The sequence below is a fragment of the Myotis yumanensis genome, unplaced genomic scaffold (assembly GCF_028538775.1).
Source record: "Myotis yumanensis isolate MYYU_CA2020_CCGP unplaced genomic scaffold, mMyoYum1.0.hap1 SCAF_17, whole genome shotgun sequence".
NCBI classification, from domain to species: domain Eukaryota; kingdom Metazoa; phylum Chordata; class Mammalia; order Chiroptera; family Vespertilionidae; genus Myotis; species Myotis yumanensis.
The window spans coordinates 35,436,879-35,459,480 of NW_027223768.1; the positions used below are offsets into that span (position 1 = coordinate 35,436,879).

Consider the following 22,602-nt stretch of genomic DNA (forward strand, 5'->3'; position numbering starts at 1 on the left):
TGCAGATTCAAGTCAGTAAAAATAAACTAGGAGATTAGCTGTAGGATGATGCATGAGAAGGGAATTTCGATTTGCACAAGAACGCGAAGTGGGAAGAGAGCTGCCTTTGGACTGTGTCCTGGGCTCTAATCCCAGCCCACCCACCTCCTAACTGTAGCCTTGGGCCGCTTACCTGGCCTCTCAGGATTCTCCTCCATCAGCCCAGGACAGGCGCTTGCTAGGGTCACGGCTTAGGTAAGTGTGAATTTCCTTTTTTTATGAGGATACCCAAGTCTTCCTGGGGAGGGTGAGGAGCGACTTAGGAATTCAAGGTTAATTCTTTTTTCGGGAGAAAAATGCCCAACCAGCCCTCCAGTACCCAGTCTCTGGATGAGACCTCTGTCCCCTGTGGTGGCTCTCCGGCAGCGGTCACCCTCTGGGCTCTCTTCATCTTTTTTTCCCTTTAAAAATGAGGATATTGTCTTGCATACCACAGCCCAGTGAACCAATTCAGGAAACAGAACATTGCTGCAATACTATTTTCTTCTATGCAGCCCGTATTTAAATGTCTCCAGTTGCCCTAATAATGTCATTAGAGTTTAATCCAGGACCATATTTCTACCCCCCTTAAAACTGGAGGCGTTTCTCAGCCTTTTCTTTGTTGATCAGGCACCGAGGATGTTTGAAGAGCTCCCTGGTCCTTCCTGCACCTTGTCCAGTCCCCCCCTCTCCCTCTTCCTCCCCCAGACTCACAGGGTAAGGCACTCTCCTTAGGCTCAAAGGGTAAGAGGAGGTCCAAAAACTCAGTAATCAAGATAAACAACATTTTCCTGCCCACCTCAGAGGGCCATAAAAGAACCCAGTGAGATAATGATGAGAGTGCTTTGTGAACCGTAAAGGGTTTTACTTGGTATTTTTCCCCTTCTGTCCTAAAACAAATAACCCTTTCTTTTCATAAAGACCATATTCAGGTCGGCCACATTATTTTCATGCAATATCTTAAAAAATAAAAAGAACTACAAAAAAATTCACGAAGAACAAAATATCAACCTTCTCAATAAAGCCCAGGTCAGGACCAGTGCCCCTCCAAGCCATGTGGGCGCCTGGAGCAAAAGGGAAATTCGGTAATACTGATCCGGTCTTTATTGAGAATACTTCATTCGTCACAGATTTTTTTGCATTCATGTTTATTTAAAATTTTGCATTAAAATATTATTAATCCTGATTACTGAGTTTTTGCAGGTTTTCCCATCATCCTGTCCTCAGAACAAGGAAGAGAGAGGTGGGCGCCCGGCCAGCACTATTCTTGCACCCCGGCCAGAGTAGAGGAGGAGGGAGGATGGGGGGACAGAGAGAGCAGGAGGGAGAGGAGGGACACAGAGGCCTGGCGTCCAGCCGGGGCTCTGGCCTGGAGCCTCTAACAGCTTCCAGCTGCTTCCACACCCACCAGACTTCCTGCCTGGGGAGGGGTGTTGGGTTGAATTTCCCCCCTCTTTTCTCATCAGATGCGTGTTCTAATTAGATCCTTGGATCCCCTCACGTCTACCAGTCTTCCCGGTCTTAACATTGACCACTCCCCTTTGTTGAACCTATTCTGACCCTGGATCTGCCCCTGTTTTCATCCATCCTGGGAGCCCCTTCCAGGTCTGTGACTGGCCGCTGTCCAGAGCATCCGCCCGGTGCTGGGTGAGCACTGGGGTGCAGGTCCACGTTCCCCATGGCTCTGGGACAAAGCCGGTCCGAGGGGTACGGTGGAGGGTGTTCGCCAGGCTGCAGGGGCAGGTCTGAGGTAGCAGGAGAGAGATCTGGACCAAGTGTAGGATTCAGCCTTGCTTTTCATATAGGAGCTGGGTTATATTTACCTCTTTAAGCTTCAGGGGTTTGTATGTGGGGGGGAGGGGAGTTGGTTGTTTTGTTTTGGGAAATGAAGGTGTTAATATTTTTCTGCCCACCTCATAGGACCATAAAGGAATCAAATGAGAGAATGATGAGTGTGCTTTGGGAATGTAAAGGGTTTTAGTCGATATTATCCCTTCTGTCATAAAACAAATAATCCTTTCTTTTTATAAAGACCACATTCAGATCGGCCACATTATTTGACCTAAATCACTGAGAAGAGTCCTGGCTGATTCAGGGGCTAAGCCCATCCCTGCCTTTAATCAGCATTTCTGTCAGACTAAAGCAGGTCACAAGGAAAAGCTGATCCTGCCCCCTCCATCCACATTCCATCACGGTGCAGACGTAACGGGTGGGCCAAGAGTAGCTGGGTGGTTTCCTTCAGTGTCTCTGCTGAAGGCTCCCCCCTTTTATATACCTTTACTAGTATTAAGGGTAAAATTTGATATGTTTTGTGAAACTATACCCACAATTAAAATAATGCACATATATGCATTATCCCAAAGTTTCTTCCTGCCTCTTTGAAATTCCTCTATTCACTCCCTCCCCATGCAACTTCTGATCTGCTTTCTGTCACTATAGATTAGTTTGCATTTTTTAAAGAATTTTATATAATGGAATCGGACACTATACACTTTTATTGGTGGAGGGGCTGGCTTCTTTCACTCTGTAGTTATTTTGAAATGCATCCATGTTGTGGAGATCAGTAATTCACTTCTTTTTGTTGCTGAGGCAGATTCGTTGTATGGGTGTGACGCATACACTGTATTCACCTTTTCATGGACATTTGGGTGTTTGAAGTTTGGGGTCTTGCAACGCTCTGGCCATTTGTGTACAATCTCTGTGTGGACATGTGCTTGCATTTCTTTTGGGTACAAACCTAAGAGAATCAATGGCTTGTTTGATAACTGTATGTTTAACTTTAAATGAAATTGCCAAACGTTTCCAAAGTGGAGATGCCATTTACAGTGTCACCAGGAGTGTCTGAGTTCCAGGTCATCTGCATTCGTGCCAATACGTGGTATGGTCAGTTTTCATTGGCGCTGTTCTGTTGGGTCTGTGGTGTTAGCTCATTTGTATTTGCATTTTCCTAGAGACGGTGACATCGAGCATCTTTCCATGCACTTTGACCTTGTATACTTTCTTTGATGGAGTGTCTGTTTAAATCTTTTGCCCATTATTTATTCTGTTTTTGCTATCTTAATGGTAAGTGTAGTAGTTCTTTATGTGTGCTACATAAAAGTCTGATGCCAGTTACATGTTTTGCAAATCTCTTCTCTCAGTGTATAGCTTACCTTGTCATTTTTTGTAAGAGTGTCTTTTGAATGGCAAAGTTTTTGATTTTAGTGAAGTTCAGTTTATTGATTTTTCTTTATTGTTGGTGCATTTCGTGTCTAATTCAAGAAATCCTTGCCAAACCCAAAGTCATTAAGTTGTTTCTCCTGTTTTCTTCTAGTTCTAGCTCTTCCATTTAGATATTAGTTGATTTTGAGTTAATTTTTTAAAATCTTTTTAAAAAATTGATTTTTATAGAGAGAGGAAGGGAGTGGAATAGAGAGATGGAAACTTCGATGAGAGAGAAACATCGATTGACTGCCTCCTGCATGCCCCCTCCTGGGCACCTAGTTCGCAACTTGGGTATGTGCCCAGACGGGGAAACAAACAAGCGACCTCTTAGTGCATGGGTTGACGCTCAACTACAGAGCAACACCACCCGTTCTTGATTGAGTTAATTTTTGAATGTTTGTAGGTCAGGATTTTTGTTTTGTTTCGGTACGTGATCACCAGTTCTGCCAGCACCCTGTATTGAAGAGGCTACGTTACCCCACTGAATTGCCTTTTTACTTTTGTTGAAAATCAGTTGACCATATATGCATGGGTTATCGTTGGACTCTTCTGTTCCATTTAGCTGTTTTAATTTGAATCCATTGGGGTGACATTGGTTAATAAACATTTATCTATACATCTATATGCCAATACCACACTATCTTGGTTACTGTAGCTTATAAGTCAGTAGTCTGCCTTCTAACTTTATTCTTCTTTTTCAAAGTTTTACTTATTCTAGGTCCTTTGAATTTCCATATACATTTCATAATCAGCTTGTCAATGTTTACAAAGAATTTGCTTGGATTTTGTTTGGCATTGTGATGACTCCATGGAAAAATATGGGGAAATTGCTCTCTTAACAAGATTGAGTCTTCTGGTCCATGCAAACAGTTTATCTTTCCCTTTATTTGGATTCCAGTTAACTTCTCTCAGCAATGCTTTGTAGTTTTCAGTGTATAGATTTTGCATATCTTTTGTAAATTTATCCATATTTCCTATTTTTACGCTATTGTGATGTTTTAAAATTTTAATTTTTCATTGTTTGCAAGTAGTTTATAGAGATACAGCAGATTTTTTAAAAAAGAATATGGACTTTGTATCCTGATCCGCTTTTTAAAACTTAACAGAGCAGGAGCCTGGAAGTACGGAGGTGCAGGGTATTTTCATGAGATGCTAAGCATTTAAAACGGCATCTAAAACATCAGCATCTTTCCCTGTTTTAGGTCACGAGCACATTCCATTAGCAGCCCTGCAGTCAGCTGTGGCTGTAAAGGGTGCCAGAGAGGGGGTGGTCTGGTGCATCTGACCCTCCATGGGCAGCGCTCCCCGGGTTTGGGGGGTATGCTTGGGGGTGAATGAAACAGGTGACAGTGCAGTGTAGCCCCTTTAAGAGACCGGGGCCAACCAGCCATCAGGCCACTGGGGAGGCAGCCCGGCAGATAAGATAAGGCCCCCCGGCTGCTGCCTGCTGCGTTAAGCCCAGGTCCTGAGCCACAGTGGCTGGGCTACTGATAGCCAAACAGGAACCAGCAGTGATAAGGAGAAGGTGCCAGCAACTAGACCCAGGCTGGCCTGAGGTGGGGCAGCCCCATCACCCATTGGTCCTGAAAGGGGAAGAGAGTGTTCATGGTGGGTGTGAGCGCGAGGGCATTTGCATTCTCCTGTATATCCCATCATATTCATGATTGGTTTAAAATTCCTACTAGATGGCACTTAAAGGCTTTCTGTGTAGTGAACGTTCCATAAATATGTTTATTGAGCTCTTAATGTTCTCTCTGCTCATATCTTTGCTCTGGTGAGATGCTCTGATACAGGCTTTGGAGACTACCTGATGTTTTGCCCAAACTAGAAAAATCTTTTCCCGGACTTAACTCCAAAGAGCCTGGAGCTCCCCATTCCCACATATCTGTGTAGATTTACATGCATCCTACACGGAGACACTTTTATGCTGGATGTAGATTTCCCCAAATCAGCCGCCTATTTTTAAAGGGATGAAGAGGGAACCCGTGTCTCCCCATTCCTGCCCACCTTTCATCTGCATCCTGCAAGGGTGTGAAAATGACTTCTGCTACGATGACCTGTAGAGACGACCTGTGGCCACGAAGTTCATGCAGACCCGAGCAGTCCTTGGCCTGTCCAGATGTTTCCCCTCTTCCTTTCTATTTCAGTTCCTAGTGCCACTCTCCAATCTCCTGAGTGAGGCGGGCCGTGCTTAAGCAAAGAAACCCTCTAGCTAAGCAGCCAGGAGCTGAAACTGCTCAGCCACCTGCAGGGATTGTGTGCTGGACCCGGACAGAGGCCCGTCCGCGGCCCACCTCCCACGGCCTCTGTCCCAGGCTGGGAATGCTATGACTACCTTTGTCTGCGCTCCCTCCACCAGGAATAAATAAAAATATCATCCCTCCCCCAGATCCTGGCTCCTCTATTGGCCCGTGAAGCAAATATTTCATAATGTGGGCTCATCCAATTGGGCATCGTGCCAGAGCCCAGCGCCTCAGGTTGCGAGTGAGCGCCAATCAGGCGGGGCGGCCGGGGTGGGACTAGAGGGCTCCCCTGCACATGGGAGGCAGCACTTGCTCAGGTGCATGGCGTGGCGGCGAGGTGGGAACTGCCACTTCCTCGGGACTGGGGAGAGGGGACAGGGCTGCCCACCAGCCAGCTGGAGCCGGCCCAGCGCTGAAGGGGTTAAGGCCAGCCAGCATGTGTGGCTGTTAATGATTGCTACCCCCCAGGGACCTGGTGAGTATTCAAGGGAAGCCTTTTCCCTATTGCTGAGTGTGACAGGAGTGAGAGCAGAGGGCCCGCAGAGCGCTCCGGTGAGTGAGTGGTTGGCTGTCTGTCCCCTATCTGTGTGTCTGTCTATCTGGGTGGCTCTGGGACAGGTGAGGGCACACTCAGATGCACCCGTGTCTTTTCTTGAGCTGGAGCCGGCTTTTGTTGCAGCCGGACACAAACCCCCAGCTTGGGGCCAGATTTCTGTATCAAGCCTGTTTATTAGAAGGGAACCTCCAGGGCTGGGTTAGTCCATCCAGGGGGCGAACTACTGGGCACGGGAGCCAGAGATGCAAACCATTGTTCCGAGGTGGAGACAATGGTCCCTGGCCACCCCACACAAAGCTGCCGCGGCCGCTCTGCCTCCCTCTCGGAGCCATTGTCTCCTGCTCCGGGCAGAGCACAGCTAGGGCCTCTCGAGGGCCGACCTCCTGGGACAGCCGGGGAGGAGGCACAGCCGGAGGAGACTGAGATGTGCCTGCCCTGCATCCCTGTTATTTAGGCTGGAGACGTGGACGGGAGACACAGCCAGTGCAGAGAGTTGGGGGGAGAACTCTTAACTCCTTACGAAGACAAAGTTGTCATTGGGCAGCAAAGTTGAAACCTAGGCAGAAAGGCCGCCAATCTTTTGGGTGCAGGTGCTTGCTGGCCGCTGTCCTCAACTTCCCATTTAGGACCCTCATTCCCGCAACCTCCGAAACAGGGCTCTCCCACTCCGGCCCCGTCTCGTGACAAGTCCGACCGTGCAGAGTGTGGCCAGAGCACCTGGCTCTGTCGCAGGGGGTGGACCGGCCGACTGCTCTCAGCTGAGGTCCGTGTGTGCCCGCACATGCACGTGACGGAAATGAGGGCCTTACTAGCCTCCAAAGCAGAACTGTTGACTTTGCCCCCTAAGCCGGGAGCCCTTTTGTCCTCGGCCTCTTTCTGGGGAGGAAAGAGGTTGGGGTGAAATCATGGTGGTGGGAGGCGGCCCCGGAGGCGTCTGTGGGAGGCACAGAGTGCGCCCGTGCCAGTCTTGAGGCAGATCCCAGAGATAGGGCTAACCCACAGGGTGCTGGCTCTTCCTGGTGCTTTCTCTGGCTGGACTGCCCGCGGGCAAACAGAAACCAGGCTCAGCGAGGGGGAGGTGCCAGCCCTGGGCGCCGCAGGGCAAGAGCACAACAGCCAGTTTCTGGGCATGTGAGCCAAGCCGGGGGGTGGGGGGTGGGGGTAGAGACTGGAGAGGAGGGGGCCACGGGTCGTGCTCTGCCTTGTACCGGGAGTGAGCTGCCACGTGACCAGCCTTTGGGAGAAGCACACGGGGGCATGGGCACTCCAGCCCGTGGGGGCTCCCTGGGCGTGCAACCCGTGCAGTCGCCCTGCATGCTCAGGAGGGCTTGGTGCACCCCTCTGCTGTTGCCATCCTGAGAATCTTAATTTGCAAGGGGCCCTGCATTTTTGTTTTGCACAGGGCCCTGTGAATTATGTAGCGCGTGCTATTCCCAGGCCCAGACAGAAGCTGCAGCAGCAGGACGGTTACTCATATGCTCCGACAGGTGTAGGCAGCAGCACCTGTTACTCAGGTGTCACTTACTAAGACTGGCTTCTGTCCTGGCCCAGACCTGTCTTCCTCTCTACTGACCTCCCAAAGCACGTTCCTCCTGTCATGGCTCGTCTTCCTTCAAGGCCACTGCACGGCAGGGGGACAGGGAGAGAGCAGCAGTGCCCCTTACCTGATTCCCTTTCTCCCTCCTTTTCCCTTCCTCCCCAGGGCCCCTCTTTCCTGTCTGGGCTCCAGGCTGGGGTCTAGGCCTGGGAGTACCTCTTCCATCCTCCCTTCTCTAAGCCACAGTTGCCCCGAGCAGACCCTGGCCCCTGCTTCATGTGCCATGTGTTAGCACAGGTTCCATCCAGGTCTGGGTGGGTGCTGGGTGGGGACCAGGCAGGTGCAGGGGAAGGAAGACTCCTAAGCCCGCTGTACTTGGTGGCAGCTCCTAGGTCCCCCCTCCCCGCCCCCCTGCTGGCTTGTCTTGCTCTAGACCAGTGGTTCTCAACCTTCCTAATGCCGCGACCCCTTAATACAGTTCCTCATGTTGTGGTGACCCCCAACCATAAAATTATTTTCGTTGCTACTTCATAACTATAATTTTGCTACTGTTATGAATCGTCATGTAAATATCTGATATGCAGGATGTATTTTCATTGTTACAAATTGAACATAATTAAAGCATAGCGATTAATCACAAAAACAATATGTAATTATATATGTGTTTTCTGATGGTCTTAGGCGACCCCTGTGAAAGGGTAGTTTGATCCCCAAAGGGGTCGCGACCCACAGGTTGAGAACCGCTGCTCTAGACCAAAAGACCCTGCAGACCACTTTTCTTCTCCCCTCCTCCAGCCTCGGCCAGAAGTTGGCCAATCCAAGCAAAAAAGAAAAAAAAGAAAAAGGCAATCAGGAGGGAGGAACACGTCCCTGTGTGTCTAGACTTTTCCTCCTGAACTCTTCCCCTTTTCATCTCTCCTCTCTCACCTTCCGGAGCTATGCTATAACCGTTCCCTAATGCCTCGCCCACCCCCACCTGCCCCAGTAGGGCTGTTAGTAACAATAGTTTTAAACTCTGGAGGGGGGTCTTCATACATATACTATTAAAAAATGATGGATTATCCAAATTAATTTTAATTGGATTTTGAAATGTATTATTTGGTTTTAGATTTTCAACATTTTTGTTATTGTTATTGGCAGTAGGTTCCCCTTCCTCTTTGTTTAACGGAGGACTGTCAGGGCACATGTAATTCCCTGAGGACCCTGAGCACAAGCTGTGGAAGGACAAGCGGGTCGGGAGTTAAGTGTTAGAGCTGGAGAGTGGCTTGGAGACACCGAGCCCAGCGCCGTCCAATAGACTGCCCTGCCTGTGGAGCTGCTACCGCTGCCCCACCCACTGTGGCAGCCATGGCCGCCATTGAAATGTGGCTGGTATGACTGAGGAGCTGGATTTTAATTTTATTTCATTCGGATGCATTAATTGTAAATAGCTACCTATGACTAATGGCTGTTAAATTGGCTGGCACAGATCTGAGATAGTGCTCCTTGTTTTATTTTATCCCTTTACTTTATTAATGATTGTGACATCAGCCACTTACTGAGCAACTATTGGGTGTCAAGCATTTCCCTAGACTAGCAATTTTTAACCGGTGTGCCCCAAGAATTTCTAAAGCATGCAATACCTGACTCTTTAGTCAGGGGCACTGACCCCTTCTCCCTTAGATTGGCAAATAAAAAATGACAACAGCCAACACAGCAATAGCTGTCCGATCTTGAACCATAAATATATAGGTCATATACTAGGGTTGCATCTTATTGTTTACACTAGAGGCCCAGTGCACGAAATTCATTCAAGGGGTCTCCAATCTGGGACCCCTTAGCGGACATCTCTCTCACAATCCGAGACTGCTGGCTCCCAACCATTCGCCTGCCTGCCTGCCTGATTGCCCCTAACTGCTTCTGCCTGCCAGCCTGATCACCCCCTAACCACTCCCCTGCCAGCCTGATCGATGCCTAACTACTCCCCTGCCGACCTGATTACTCCCAACTGCCCTCCCCTGCCGGCCCAGTCACCCCCAACTGCAGACCTGACCCCCCCCCCCCCCAACTGCCCTCCCCTGCTGGCCTGGTTGTCCCTAACTGCCCTCCCGTCAGCCTGGTCACTCCTAACTGCCCTCCCCTGCAGGCCCCCCCCCCCCCAACTGCTCTCCCTTGATGGCCTGGTCTCCCCCAACTGCCCTCCCCTGCTGGCCTGGTCTCCCACAACTGCCCTCCCCTGCTGGCCATCTTGTGCGAGGGCATGATGGTCAATTTGCATATTACCTCTTTATTATGTAGGATTATTATATAGGATTGCATAATAAGGTTGTGCCTTATTGGTTAATTCTTGGTACCAGAAAACCTTATGATACAAGTATAGGTAAAATCACTTTTATTATTATTTTTTTGTAAATCAATCAAATTTATACTTTTGTCAGATTGGCAAAAAATATATATTTCTTGGTGTGCCGCAGAATTGTAGTAATCAGTCTGTGTGTGCCAGGAGATGGAAAAGGTTGAAAAGTGCTGTCTTAGATGTTCAGTGTGATCTTGTTTAATCCCCCAGCAACTCCGGTATCCGTCCAGGTTACAGATGCAGAAACTGAGGCCCAGGAAGGAAACAGTAGAGACTTCTGGCTCTGGGAGCCCTGCCCACCCCTTTCCTTCAGGGTAGTCCGCACGGTCCATTCTTTGTCTTCATCAGACAACTTTCTTCAAATGTCTACAAGTCCTTTCCCTCCACATCGTGCTTTTCTGCTCGAGATGCCACAGGAGCTCTGGTGGTTGTCCTCAGTCCTTAGAGGGAGAAGGCACCGGCGACCCTCCAGGCACGGCTGGTTTCTGGCTGGTTCTGCCGGTGGCCCGTCTCCATGCTCCCTTTGGGTCCCCACCACAGCAGATAGCAATCCAGGACATTCCTCTGCCCCCAGAGCGCTAGGCAAGCTCCCCAAGCACATGGGACGTTCCAGACTCAGTCCTGGCAAAGGACGTGTTCAGAATTTCCCACAATCCATGTGCGTCCCTGCTGGCCCGTGACTCCCAGTCCAGGAGGCACGCAGCTGAGCCTCCCTGGGCCCCAGGAGCAACCTGCCCTGGAGCTTTGCTGCCATCCCACCTGCCTCTACACCCTCACCCCGTGCACCTCCCCCTGCCCCCAGGGAAAGGCTCCTTCCTCCGGAAGTAGTCGCCCAGCTCCTACTCTCCCACTCCCATTGATGTATTGCTCTCCTCCTCCCCAGACAAGTCCTCTGCTTTGTAGACTCTTACCAGAGTCCGGCTGGCCAGTAGGGGAGGGGCAGGGAGAGGAGGGGCCCGGAGCAGATGGAGAACCGGCCCATGGGATCCCGTGAGAGGATTTGAGGCTGAGCTCTCCTGCCTCTCCCACTCACAATTCAACACCACAAAGCAGAAGGCACATGCCCCCGCCCGCACCGCGGGCGGACCGAGCCCGCCTCCACAGCCGCTCCATCAGACGGCCATTCGGGTCCTGCTATGTGCGAGGTGCTGGCCAGGGCACAGTGACAAAGAAGGCTAGGCTGTGTGCAGTGTGGGTGTGGCTCTCCCGCCACACCTCTATACCTAGACAGTAGTCCCCACCACCGCCACATCACACAGTCCCCAGACCTATGCCCACAGGGGTGACGAATGAGAGGGTCTGTGCCTTTCATCCCTGTGTCCCCCGGCAGCCTGTGAAGCTGGAATCACCCTGGGCCACGAAACTCTCTTCCTTTTCTTTCCTGGACACAAGGAGCTCAGGTTGGGTAGATAGAAGGGACTGGGGCCACCAAGGACACGGGAACTTTGTCTCGTCTCTCCTGTCGCCATAGCTGGGGCCGTGGGCCTCAGTGTCCCTGACTCTAAAATGGGCCTTGCCTTCCTCCCAATGTGAAAACCAGAGAATACGTTCTTGCATGCGGTTCTTTCCCTCAGTTCTGCACCCCCTCTCAGCACTACCTCCTCTCCTCCTCTGCTGTCCAGTCTGGTGGGAAAATGGCACTGTCTGAACAGGACGTTGCTATTGCCATTGTTTCATTCTTAAAAGGAGGAAACGAAGGCATAGAACAGCTTGTCCCTCTCACGTTGCTGGATTGGGACCCAAGAAGGCATTTGTAGCTTTGGAGGGTGTGGAAGGAGGGACATCAGCCCAGCTTCATGCAAACACTTACTTTGTGGAATTCTTCCTGGCGGGCCGGTCACAGCTCTCTGCGGGGCCAGAACCAAAGCTGCTGAGCTGGGAGTGAGTGACCTTCCACGGGGCCGAGAGGACAGCTGGGCCGCCTCAGCCTCTGAAGGGTAGGGGGTTGGGGTGGGGCTCAGCTGGGGAGGCGGGGTAATTAATGATTGCCCTGCCCTACCTCTCAGCACTCCTTCCCAGTGGCTGTCAGGAGAAGGCAACGTGGAGGTTGCAGGGAGGGGACTGGAGCCTCCTTCCCCCTCCTATCTGGCTGAGCAGGGCCACTGGGCAGGAAGGGCTGGGAGAAGGAAGATGTGGAGCTGGCACTCTGGGAGCTCCTTGCCCTCCCCCTCTCACTGTCCTTCCCCTCGCAGGGAGCAAACCAAAGCAGGGACGGGAGTGTGAGGGGCCCCAGGGAACTGGGTGGCCCACTTTTCCACGTTGGGACAGGGTGTGAGGGGCCATGCCTGCATCCTGCCCATGACGATCTCTGGGCCAAGAACCAGTTTTTAACACTTGAAGGGACATTGTGTTCAGACAGTTAAGGAACGGCTGTCCCAGGAGCGGCATTCAGTAATGTAGCAATGTGAAGGACACGGGAGTCCTGGAGGCCCCGCGGCATCTCTGGGTCACCCAGACGTGGGGAGGGCCGGGTCACAGGCTTGTGTGGGGGGGGGGGCAGGTGGAGGAGGCTGGCGGAGCAGCTCTTTACTAACCAATAAGGCAGAAGGTCCACATTTTCATAACCGGCGTGGCAATGCTGAATAGCCACCCCGGTCACCTTTATTCTTCAGAAGACAAAGGAGATCACAGAGCAAAATAATCAGTTTGAAGATGAGATAGTCCAAGTTAGGGTGGAAGATCAACATGAAGATTCCCCACAAAGTTCCCCCGAGAGAGATTCATACACACACACATTTACATACACATTTACATACACATTTACATACATGTACCCCCACATATACACTACACACATTGCACACACATAGACGCACATACATTGTAGACATGTACACACATATAGACATGCCTACACTTACACATACTATACATACATCAAACACAATGTAAACATACATATTACACATACACACTTTACACACAGGTACAAACTTACATGCATACACAATAGACATGTACACACATAGACACATGCACGCACCATAACACATAGACATACATCACATGCACACACCATAACACATAGACATACATCACATACAACATACATACACACATTTACACACCACGGCACTCATTCACACACATTTACACACACAGTCACACAGACACACTAGGCATAGAAACATACTTCACAAACAATACGCATACACATACATAGATGCACAAACTATATAACACACACTATACACATAGCACACACTCATGCATCACAGAGATACACACATACACACATTCACACATGCATACACAGACATATGCATAAACACATATATACACCTAGACACGTGTACACGTGCACACAATGAGCCGTTGCCCTGACTAAAGAGGACACAGGCCCTCCCACCCTTCCCTGCTTCCTTAGGTTTCCCCCTCTCCTGTTATTGAAGAAAAGGGAGGCAGAGGCCCAGGGCAGGGGTTAGGAGATGCTACAGTGAGACTCGGGGAAGGACATCCACATGGGGTGGGAGGGAGGAGACCTGGGTCTTATTCGTGATTTCCACCCCTTGGCCCCTGGGCCAGCTCTGTGCTGTCTGCCTGAGGTGCGGGCCCAGGCAGTGCCCAGGCAGCCTGGCCTTCCCCTGCGGGGGAGGTGGGTAAGGAAATGTGTTCAGGCCCCGAGGGTAGGGAGCGGGTGTGAGCACTGGCAGAGTTAAGCAGGAAAGAGCAGCGCGGGTTTACTGAGCATCTTCAGAGGGCTAAGCTCGCTGGCTTGCAGGAGGACACCCTCTTCTTGACAGTTGGGAAATGACTGTGGCATAGGAGGAGGGGCGGGGCCAGGACAGAGAGGAGAGGGAACCAGTGCAAATGCACCCGCCCCCGGCAGCTGGGCCCCCAGAGCCTGCAGACCTGGTGTTTGGGTCTGTGGGCAGCACATGGAAAGGAGGCTCCTCACTTGCACATGCCCAGAGTTGGCACCAGGCCTGACTCACTTGGGCCTCCTCTCTGTGTGCAACAGCAGTGGGGACCACAGAGGCACTCTGGCGGCGGCGGGGAGAGGTTGGCTGGGGAGAGGATGTTTTCCCAGGAATGCCTGGGGGCGCTCCAGGAAGCAGGCACATCAGGGTTGCTGGAAATGTAAGCCTCGCTGGTTTTTAATTGGGACAGAATGCCGGAGCAGATAAAGTGCCTTGAAAATAACGATGCGATCCAGAGGGGGAGGAGGAGAGGGGAAGCCAAAGCTCCCCCCACCTTCTCCTCCTCTGACCACAGAAATCCTCCCTGGAGTGTGGACAGCGCTGGCTTGGAATTTGCTGGGGGAAGAAGGAAGCGAGAGGGATGGGCCAGAGGCCGCCCTGCCGCCCACTCACCTCGCCGTCCTCTCTCCATCTAATGAGCTGTAAGGCCAGAAGCCAGCGCCGGTCTGAGGATGAGGAGGCCGGGCCAGGGCTAATTCTCGCCAGCAGATTCTCGGGAGCTATGGAAATGAAGCGGCCTGGTGGACGGCAGATAACCGAGGGGCCTGGGGCTGCAAGGAGCTGAGTGTCTTTCTCCAGTTGTTTAATATTTATCACAGTGGGAGCTCTGGGCGTCCAGCCTGGGGGTGTGCGTGTGCAAGCATGCATGCCTGCACGGGGCCGGGAAGACCCAGGTTGCATGTGCTGCTTTTGACTGTTCAGTGCCAGACATCACTCCAGATAGAGGCCGACTCTTGGGGAGGACGCCTGGAGAGGAACCAGGACACTTCTCCCTGCAGGGAGGCTGTCACGAGGACGCCGAGGCTCTTGAACTGTGGAAAAGCCCCAATAGATGGAGAGACAGATGCCTGCCCAGCGGAGAGGGCCTGCCTCTTCTCTTTGTCACTCAACGGTCTTGGCACTTCTGGAACGCCAGCCCCACATGCCCAGCCTGCTAGCGCCTGAGACCATGTGATGTCATTTTCTATCCAGCACCTGGCATATTTCTTTGTTTTTAAGCAAAACGATCATAACCACGGTCTCTTATGCATAAATCATTTCGCATTTTGGAAGTTTACAGCTATTGTTTTATAGGATTAGAAGGTGTCTCATTTTCACGTGAGAGGTCAAATCAAAGTGCTCATTCACATTGGATCTTGGACCAGAAGCCTGGTTTAGCCAATTGTCTTTCCACTGATGGCACTGCCATGGGCACCGCCTTCATAGGTACAACGGCCAAGGTGAACACCTAAGGAGCAGCCCAGGAGTTTAGGGGTGCTCCTGCTTCCACCCCCAAATCCACTTTACTGCCTTTCCCTGGTGGCATTTAGGAGGTCCATTTGGAGATGGATAACCCCTTGTCCTTGAGAAATGGAGGCCCTTTGCTCTCCCAGAAGAAAGGACAGAGGAAAGTGACATGGTTACCTCTCCTGCTTCCTCCTTTTGTGTCCTGCACCTGCTGACTAACCTGCAATGGGAACCTGCCGTATGTGCAATTTAGTGGCGAAGGAAAAGAACCCCGGCTAGACATTGTGGGTGCCGCGTGCTGATGTAACCCAGAGTCTCAGAGCTCTCAACCGGCCGGGCAAACCCTTGAGCCTTCCTTCCTATTCCCCGTGCTGTCCTCACTGGGAGAAGTAATTCAACCTGCAACTTAAGCAAAGGCTGTGGGAGGCCCCTGAGCTCAGCCGGGAAGAAAAAGGGGGTATTTTTGCTTCTAGAGGATGAAAACTCATTTTCCCAATGCACCCCCGCCCCCTCCTCCTGTGCCAATGAGCTTAATTTTCTTCCCCTCCTAATGAAGATGGATCCAAGCCAAGCTGGATATTCAAGGGGGAGCCAGGCAGGGGAGCTGAGTGAGGGAATGAGGGGGCAGAAACAGCTTCTCTTGTGGAGAGGAAGTAATTAATTTTAAGAGAGAGCAGAGATAGGGAAGCCCTTGGTGATAGAATGTCAAACTCCAAATGCAGGTGGATAAAAATTAAATGAGAGCATGGCGAGTTTCTTTTGTTCATTCACTGGCTCATTCATTCAGCAGATGCTGAGTTCCTGCTATGCATGGGCAGACGCCTCAGGAGCGCACCAGGAGAGGGTCCCGTTCTTCCTGCCCATAGCAGGGCGCAGGTAGCTGGTGGGAGGGTGTAGCATCTGGAAACCAAAGCCTCTTGTCATTAGGACGAAGCATTTGCAAACGTACCACTCAATGTCTGAGTATATTGGCCTTTGGAATTTAGGATTCGTTGCTTAAGTATCAGCAGCTGAGGCCCCAGCTGTATCCAACCAGCTCGCTCCACCATGGGTTAAATAATAATGTTGTCCATTTGCTTTTCTGGTCGCTGATTGCATTGTCCTCTGACTGAGTTCTACCCTCAGTCCAAAAATTAGATTAGCCCCTCCCTTTCAGTGTCTGTTGTGACATCACAGAATTGCCATAACAACGGACTATGATGTCAACAGAATGCCTGGTGCTGCTAAAAGGAACTATGTTGGTCAGAAAGGATTCTATCACCCGAAGACAAAAATGGAATGATCTGGAAAGCCAGAGGAACTGGAAATTGGTATCAGAAGGGACATCTCGGCGGTATAAGACAACAGTGGGTCTGGAGCCTTCTTTGTGAGAACCCTTTACGAACAAGCAAGGCACTTAAGGAGACTGACCGGAGAGCCAGCGGGCGTGCCTGGAGGCGGGGGATGGAGGAGATGACCTTCAGCGGCCCTTGCAGCCCGAGGGCCCTAAGCCCTGGAGGATGCCCCGAGAAGGGGAAACTTGACCATCTGCGGTGTGGAGAGTTCAGGGGAGTGAACGACAGCGCAGCTCCCCTTGCCCTTGAGCAGATCTGACGGTGCCAGCTGGAGTTCATCATATCGCATCTGGAAGATTTTCAGAAATGAACACACAGTGACCCCCTGAGCTCCTTCGCCGCCCTCTTCTCACGAGCTTTGGAAAGAAGCTTTCCTTCCGTTTCTCCTGAGCAAAGAAGCTGGCTCTTGCCACCGGCTCTGGCTCCCCAGCTCCACGTGCTCCTCTGCTGGACCACCCCAAGCCGAGAGCAAGTGCGCTGGCGCTGTGTCCAAAGGGAGTGCGCGGGGGACTTGGCAAAGCTTTGCTCATTCTGCTCCTGTCCAGACAGAAGAAGGCTGGGCAGGCTGGGCGAGGAGAGAGGAGACCGACCCACCTCAGCGTCCGGGCAGCAATAGCACACGAATCCGGAGCTTCCTTTAACCCCTGAGCCCACAGCATCGGAGCGTCTGGGCTGGGAGTCGCAGGCAGGGAGGACTGACTGTCTTCCCCCAGGTCGGCTGGCTGAGCTTCTGCTGTGCAGACGGGCATGCCAGCCCCAGACTCCTCCGCCTGCCCAGCTGCTCTGTGTCCTTAGCTCAGTGAGGTCGGATGACCTGGAAGGTGTACATCTGCTCCATACGCCTATCTCCGTCTCAGCATGTCCTCCTGGGGGACTTGGACTGGGAGGGGTCGCCCGCTCGCTTTACTCTGCCGGGAGCACTCTGATGGGCTGGATGCTGGGGAGCCACCGGCCCGTAGAGCACCTGGTCACCCTTCCCACCACCTGGGGAGAGCCCGCCCCCTTCCCTTGTGCTAGAGCCGGGAGGGAGGGGGGATCAGCAGCGTCTGGAGCTCGGCCAGGGACCGAAGGACTTACTGCTCAGAGGATGGTAGGAGCAGGGTGGCTGGGAGGTCCTCCGAGGCTGACGAACGGGGACAGAGCTGCCAAAACGATGTTGAAGTTTCGGGCCGATCGCCGGGTCAGGTAGGGATTTCTTCAGCAGACATAAGCCGAGAGCAGGTGGAGTTGGCGGCTCCTTGGCCCCGGGTTTCAGAGTGGGGGGTCTGCCGACCCGCCCTGGAGGCGGGAGACGGTTAGGTCCGTGGCTGCTGCATTGCAGTGCTTGTCAAGGGGAAGCTGTGCTGGAACTGGCGGTGCCGGGCTGGAGAGAGGACGTCATTTGTAGGGGTTGCTGGGTAGAGCGTCTGGGGCAGGGAGGAATTCGCGGTGCCCTGAAAACAGTGCCAGCTGACAGCAGACTGCGTGTGTACGTGTGTGTGTGTATGTGTATGTGTACTGGTGCCTGCAGGGAAGGTGTCAGCAGAGTTAGCACAGGAGTGTGTAAAGTGTAAAGCACAGGGGACTGGGGCGGGGACAGGTGCCCTGTGTCACATGGGAAAAGCAGAGACCTTGGCACCTGAAGGACCTTTGTTGTCAGACTGCCCGCCCCCTGGGCCCGGGGGTCAGAGCCAGGGATGAGGGTGACTGAAAACAGCCACCCATCCTTGCGAAGGTCCCCTGTGGGTAAGTTGAAGAGAGTGTCCTGGTTGCACCTGGCAGGGAGGAAGGAAGAGAGTTTGAGAAGCTGGAGCAGGTGATCAATATACTCGTGTTAGAACCCGGGCCAGGTGGACGCTGGCCGGACAGGGTCCTGGCCAGCAAGCCCAGGCCGCAAAACCCAGCTTTCCCCCTAGACCAGCGGTTCTCAACCTGTGGGTCACGACCCCTTTGGAGGTTGAACAACCCTTTCACAAGGGTCACCTAAGACCATCCTGCATGTCAGATATTTACATTACGATTCATAACAGTAGCAACATTACAGTTATGAAGTAGCAACGAAAATAATTTTATGGTTGGGTCACAACATGAGGAACTGTATTTAAAGGGCCAGAAGGTTGAGAACCACTGCCCTAGGCCATCACCACCACCCCGCTGTGCTTCCATCCACTACATGCCTTTGAATTTGATCTCAACATGGCTGGTTTGGAAGCCAGAAAAATATCCTTTGATATTATCTTTGGCTTCAACAGGCAGCCCAGGGGCTGGGATGTGTCCCGGGGCTATTGAAAGGGTCTCCACAAGGTTCTTTTTCTTCTCTTGTGCAGCTGAAGGGGCCAGGCTCCAGTCTCTTTGCCGTGGCACTAGCTGACCAGCTGGCCCTCCGCTGTGGGGGTGCTGGTGTGGCCGGTGTGAGGACCCACAGCCTCGGTACAACCTCAGCAGGCTCTGTCCTGGTTGTGTCTCCCCAGGGCTGGGTGAGGAGGACTCAGCACCCTCCCAGCCCTCACAGGCTGCATGCTTGCGTCTCCTTCAACTTTCTTGCCAGGTGGTCCCCTGGGTGGCGAATCCATCTCAAATGGCTGCCATCTGTGGCTCAGACCCTCTGTACCAGCTCCCTCCACATTCATCTCCTCCCCCATCTACCCAAAGAGCCACCAGGGAACTGACTGGCCTGACGTTCAGTCAGCTGGGAGGCACCGCAGGACTTGCCAAAGGAGCCTCCACAATATTGCTCCCCATCTGCCTCTGCACCGACCCCGCCCTGGCCCATGCCCCCTGCTTCCTGCAGGCTGTCCTCACAGCACCCCACTTCTGGGCCACACATCCTTCCATTAGATCTGACTGCTGAGCCAGCACTTAACCCGACTGTGGGACATGCCTGAGGTCTCAGCGATACCCAGTAACGCTTAGCCTGGGAGACCCTGGGCTGAGTGTGTGTGTGTGGGGTGGGGGGGGGGAAGGGGGTGAGGGGGTGGTCCCAGCCCAAGCTCAGGAATGGAGTTTCTGTGTCTCTCATTTCTCCTAAGAGATAGAACACAGAGCAGCAGGGGAAGGAGTCCAAGGTCATGGGAGGATTCTCTTAGCAGAAATGAGTGAGCAGTTTTTATGTGGAGCACTGGCAGGCCTTGTCCCTGGCAGGGGACAATACCACACGTGAAATCTTGGCTGTTGGAGTCCCCTGCCCACCCCACACCTGCCCAGGGTGACCACAGGTTACATGGGCTCATTTCCAGCCTCAGGGGTCTCCAGTAAGTAGTGAACACTGACCAGTGAAAGGTGTCTTCCCCAACCTGACTGCGCTGCTCTCTCCACAGCCCGACGTTCCGTTTGCTTCCATCTCACCCGCCTCAGGATCCCACTGGAGGACAGAGGGACGAGCTCCCACGTGGTCGCCATCCCTCTCCCTGCCCAGGGACTCTCCACCCTTTGCGGTGTCTCCGCTTTCTTCGTCTTGACCACGATTTCTCTCTTTTGCCTCCACAGCCACAATGAAAGACGGAACACATTTCTACACCCAGTGACTGGCCAGGTCCCGGAAGAAAACAAAAAATTTGACTTGAAAACGTAGGTTTGCCCCACTCCCTGCCTGTTCTCTCCATCGTGGATCACCTCCCTCCACACTTTGCAGCTGGGAAGGAGCAGGGGGCGGGGGAAAGGCGAGCAAAGGGATTTAGGGCCATGCCCCTCAGTTCCGAGGATGGACGCTGCTGAGACCCTCTGGCTTGACACCCTCGTCTACTTTTCCCAACATGTAGCAGGTCCCAGGTTGGTGCCTCTCACAGGCTGAGCTAGAGGAGCGAGACAGGCCTGAGTTGGGCACATCACCCAGGGGCCTTGGAGGGGAGTTGTGAGGGAATCAGATACAACCACGGGAGCCAAATGCTAATTCCACTCGCTCTGCATCTTGGCTCAGTGAGGGAAAGAAGAAAGATAATTAAATGACTCTCATAGTGCGCTGGGCTATTGTGTCTTTTAAATGAAAAGGGAAAGGAATTCCAGAGTCCTAGGGTTGAGGTTTTTTCAATAAGTTCACAGGAAAGAAAGAGCAGACACCCGGGATTACTGGCAGATAGTCTCAGAAGAGCTGAGGGAGCAGCTGAGATGACCTCTTGATAGCACTTAGGGATCTAATTTTGTGCTGATGTTGGAACAGGGGGTGGCAGGGTGGGACAGGGATGGAGGTTTTCATTGTTTCTTGGTTCTGAATAGTCTCTTTCTTCTCTTCGGGTCAACTTGAAATCAGATCGGCCTTGGACATGTCCAATAAAGCAGGTGGGAAACGCCCGGCTACCACCAACAGTGACATTTCCAACCACAACATGGTGTCGGAGGTCCCTCCAGAGCGGCCCAGCGTCCGGGTGAGTCCAGCCACCAAGGAAGGCTGTCAGTCAAGAATCCTAGGAAGCGCATTAGCCTGTCCAGCTCTGTCCACAGGCCCAATGAGCAGTTGAGGTGCTCAGACCAGAACCTCACAGAAAACCAGCATCTACACCAGGGCCTCTCCACCGTGGCGCCATTAGCATTCTGTGTTGGATAATGCTTTGCAGTGTGGAATTATTCCTTATAGGATGTTGAGCAGCACCCTTGGCCTCTACCCACCAGAGGCCAGTAGCCCTCACCATGTGACAACCAAAAATGTCTCTGGACATTGTCACGTGACTCCTGTGGAACAAAGCTGCCCCACCCTCATTGAGAACCACTGATAGCTCATGAAGGACATGGCAGTTGAGAGCTCAGAAAGGGAGGAGGAAGGAAGAGGGTCTCCGGAGGAAGAAGTAATCCAGAGAAAAATGTCGCAGAGAGGTCAATGTCATGAGATCTTACTTGGGTGAAAACACCCATGGGGCTTAGCAACACTATGGTGACTGGACACCTGAGCAGGGCAGTTCCAGTGATGCGATGAGGGTGGAAGACAAACCAGAGAGGGCTGAAGAGGAGGGGGGAGGGGAGGTGGAAAAACACTGAAGAGTAGACACTGTTCTTCTAAGAAACTAGACAATCAGTGTGGTCTAGTCATGCAATGGAGTACTCTCCAAAAATTCAACGGCCTAGATGTGTATGTATTAATAAGGATAAATCTTGAAAATGTAATGTTGAGTAAAAAGCAAGTTGTAGAATATGAAAAATATATCATTCATGTAAAATATACAAACGTGAAAAGCAATACTACATTTTTACAGATAAATATGCAGTGCACGCATATAACCACGGACAGGCAGACTAATTTTGGGTCAGTGGTTGCCTCTGGGGAGGAAGAAAAGGTAATGAAGTTTGGGAGGGGCTCAAAGGGAGTTCCGGCTCTATTTGTCATGTTTTATTAGAGAAAAACAACAACGTGTAGTGGTGCTTTATTCCTTACTTTTCTAAAATGTTTGAAATATTTTTAAAAAAACTTTTTTTTAAATATATTTTTATTGATTTCAGAGAGGAAGGGAGAGGGAGAGAGAGAAAGAGAATCACCGATCAGCTGCCTCCTGGAGGCCCCCTACTGGGGATCAAGCCTACAACTGGGGCATGTGCCCTTGACTGGAATTGAACCTGGGACCCTTCAGTCCGTAGGCCGACGCTCTATCCACTGAGCCAAACCAGTCAGGGCTTAAAACAACTTTTAAGGAAACTTGACTCTTAAGGGAAACGAGGGGCAGAGGGTGGTAGCTAGGTGATATGCAAGATGTAGGTAGGTTTTCTTTGTTCATTTTGGTTTGTTTCAAGGTGTTAGAAGCAGGAGTGGAATGACCCAGTGGATAGGTTCAGGAGAAAGGGGAAGCCGGGGAGTCAGGACTCAGATGCAGAGGGGCTGTTAGCCTAGATAGGGAAGGGCTGTTCTTCCTGAGACGGCATTGACTAGGAAGTTAAAGGCATTCCCACCTGATGTCCTCAACCTTTGCTGGGAAGTAGGAGGTAGGGTTTTCTGCTGAGAGAAGCTGGGTGGGTGGAAAGGTATTGGGGAATTTGAGAATATGCCCAAGGTTTGGAGAACAGGAACAGTGGTCAACAAGGGACATCTGAAATATTATCTGTAGTGTTAAAAGGTCATCTACAGATGGCTGAGTGCAGGGAGGGTGGGTACTTTGATTCAATTCTTCCCAGTAGCCTATCCCTGAAGGGAAAGAGGGAAGGGAGGGAAGGTGTTACCTGACAGGTGTAGGGATGAGGGGGCAGGTGTAAGTAGGGGTGGGGTGGAGAGAGAGAAACAGACAGACAGACAGATGGTTTAAGAAGAGATACCTGGGTGTGTTTGCTGAG

The 22,602-nt window shown here is 51.8% G+C and overlaps 1 protein-coding gene across 16 annotated transcripts in view; it reads left to right on the forward strand.

The window, feature by feature from the left end:
• The window catches only part of PLEKHA6 (pleckstrin homology domain containing A6), a 135,286-nt gene that overhangs the window by 74,333 nt on the left and 38,351 nt on the right, over positions 1-22,602 (forward strand). For 5 of the 16 annotated variants that reach the window (XM_070397055.1, XM_070397062.1, XM_070397065.1 and 2 more), the window contains 2 exons: positions 19,840-19,920; positions 20,600-20,714. In XM_070397055.1, coding sequence (XP_070253156.1) covers positions 19,840-19,920; positions 20,600-20,714 — 196 coding nt within the window. Of the gene's footprint in view, positions 1-17,102; positions 17,560-19,839; positions 19,921-20,599; positions 20,715-22,602 lie in introns of those variants that run through there. The other 11 variants (XM_070397058.1, XM_070397053.1, XM_070397056.1 and 8 more) reach the window with 8 other exon arrangements.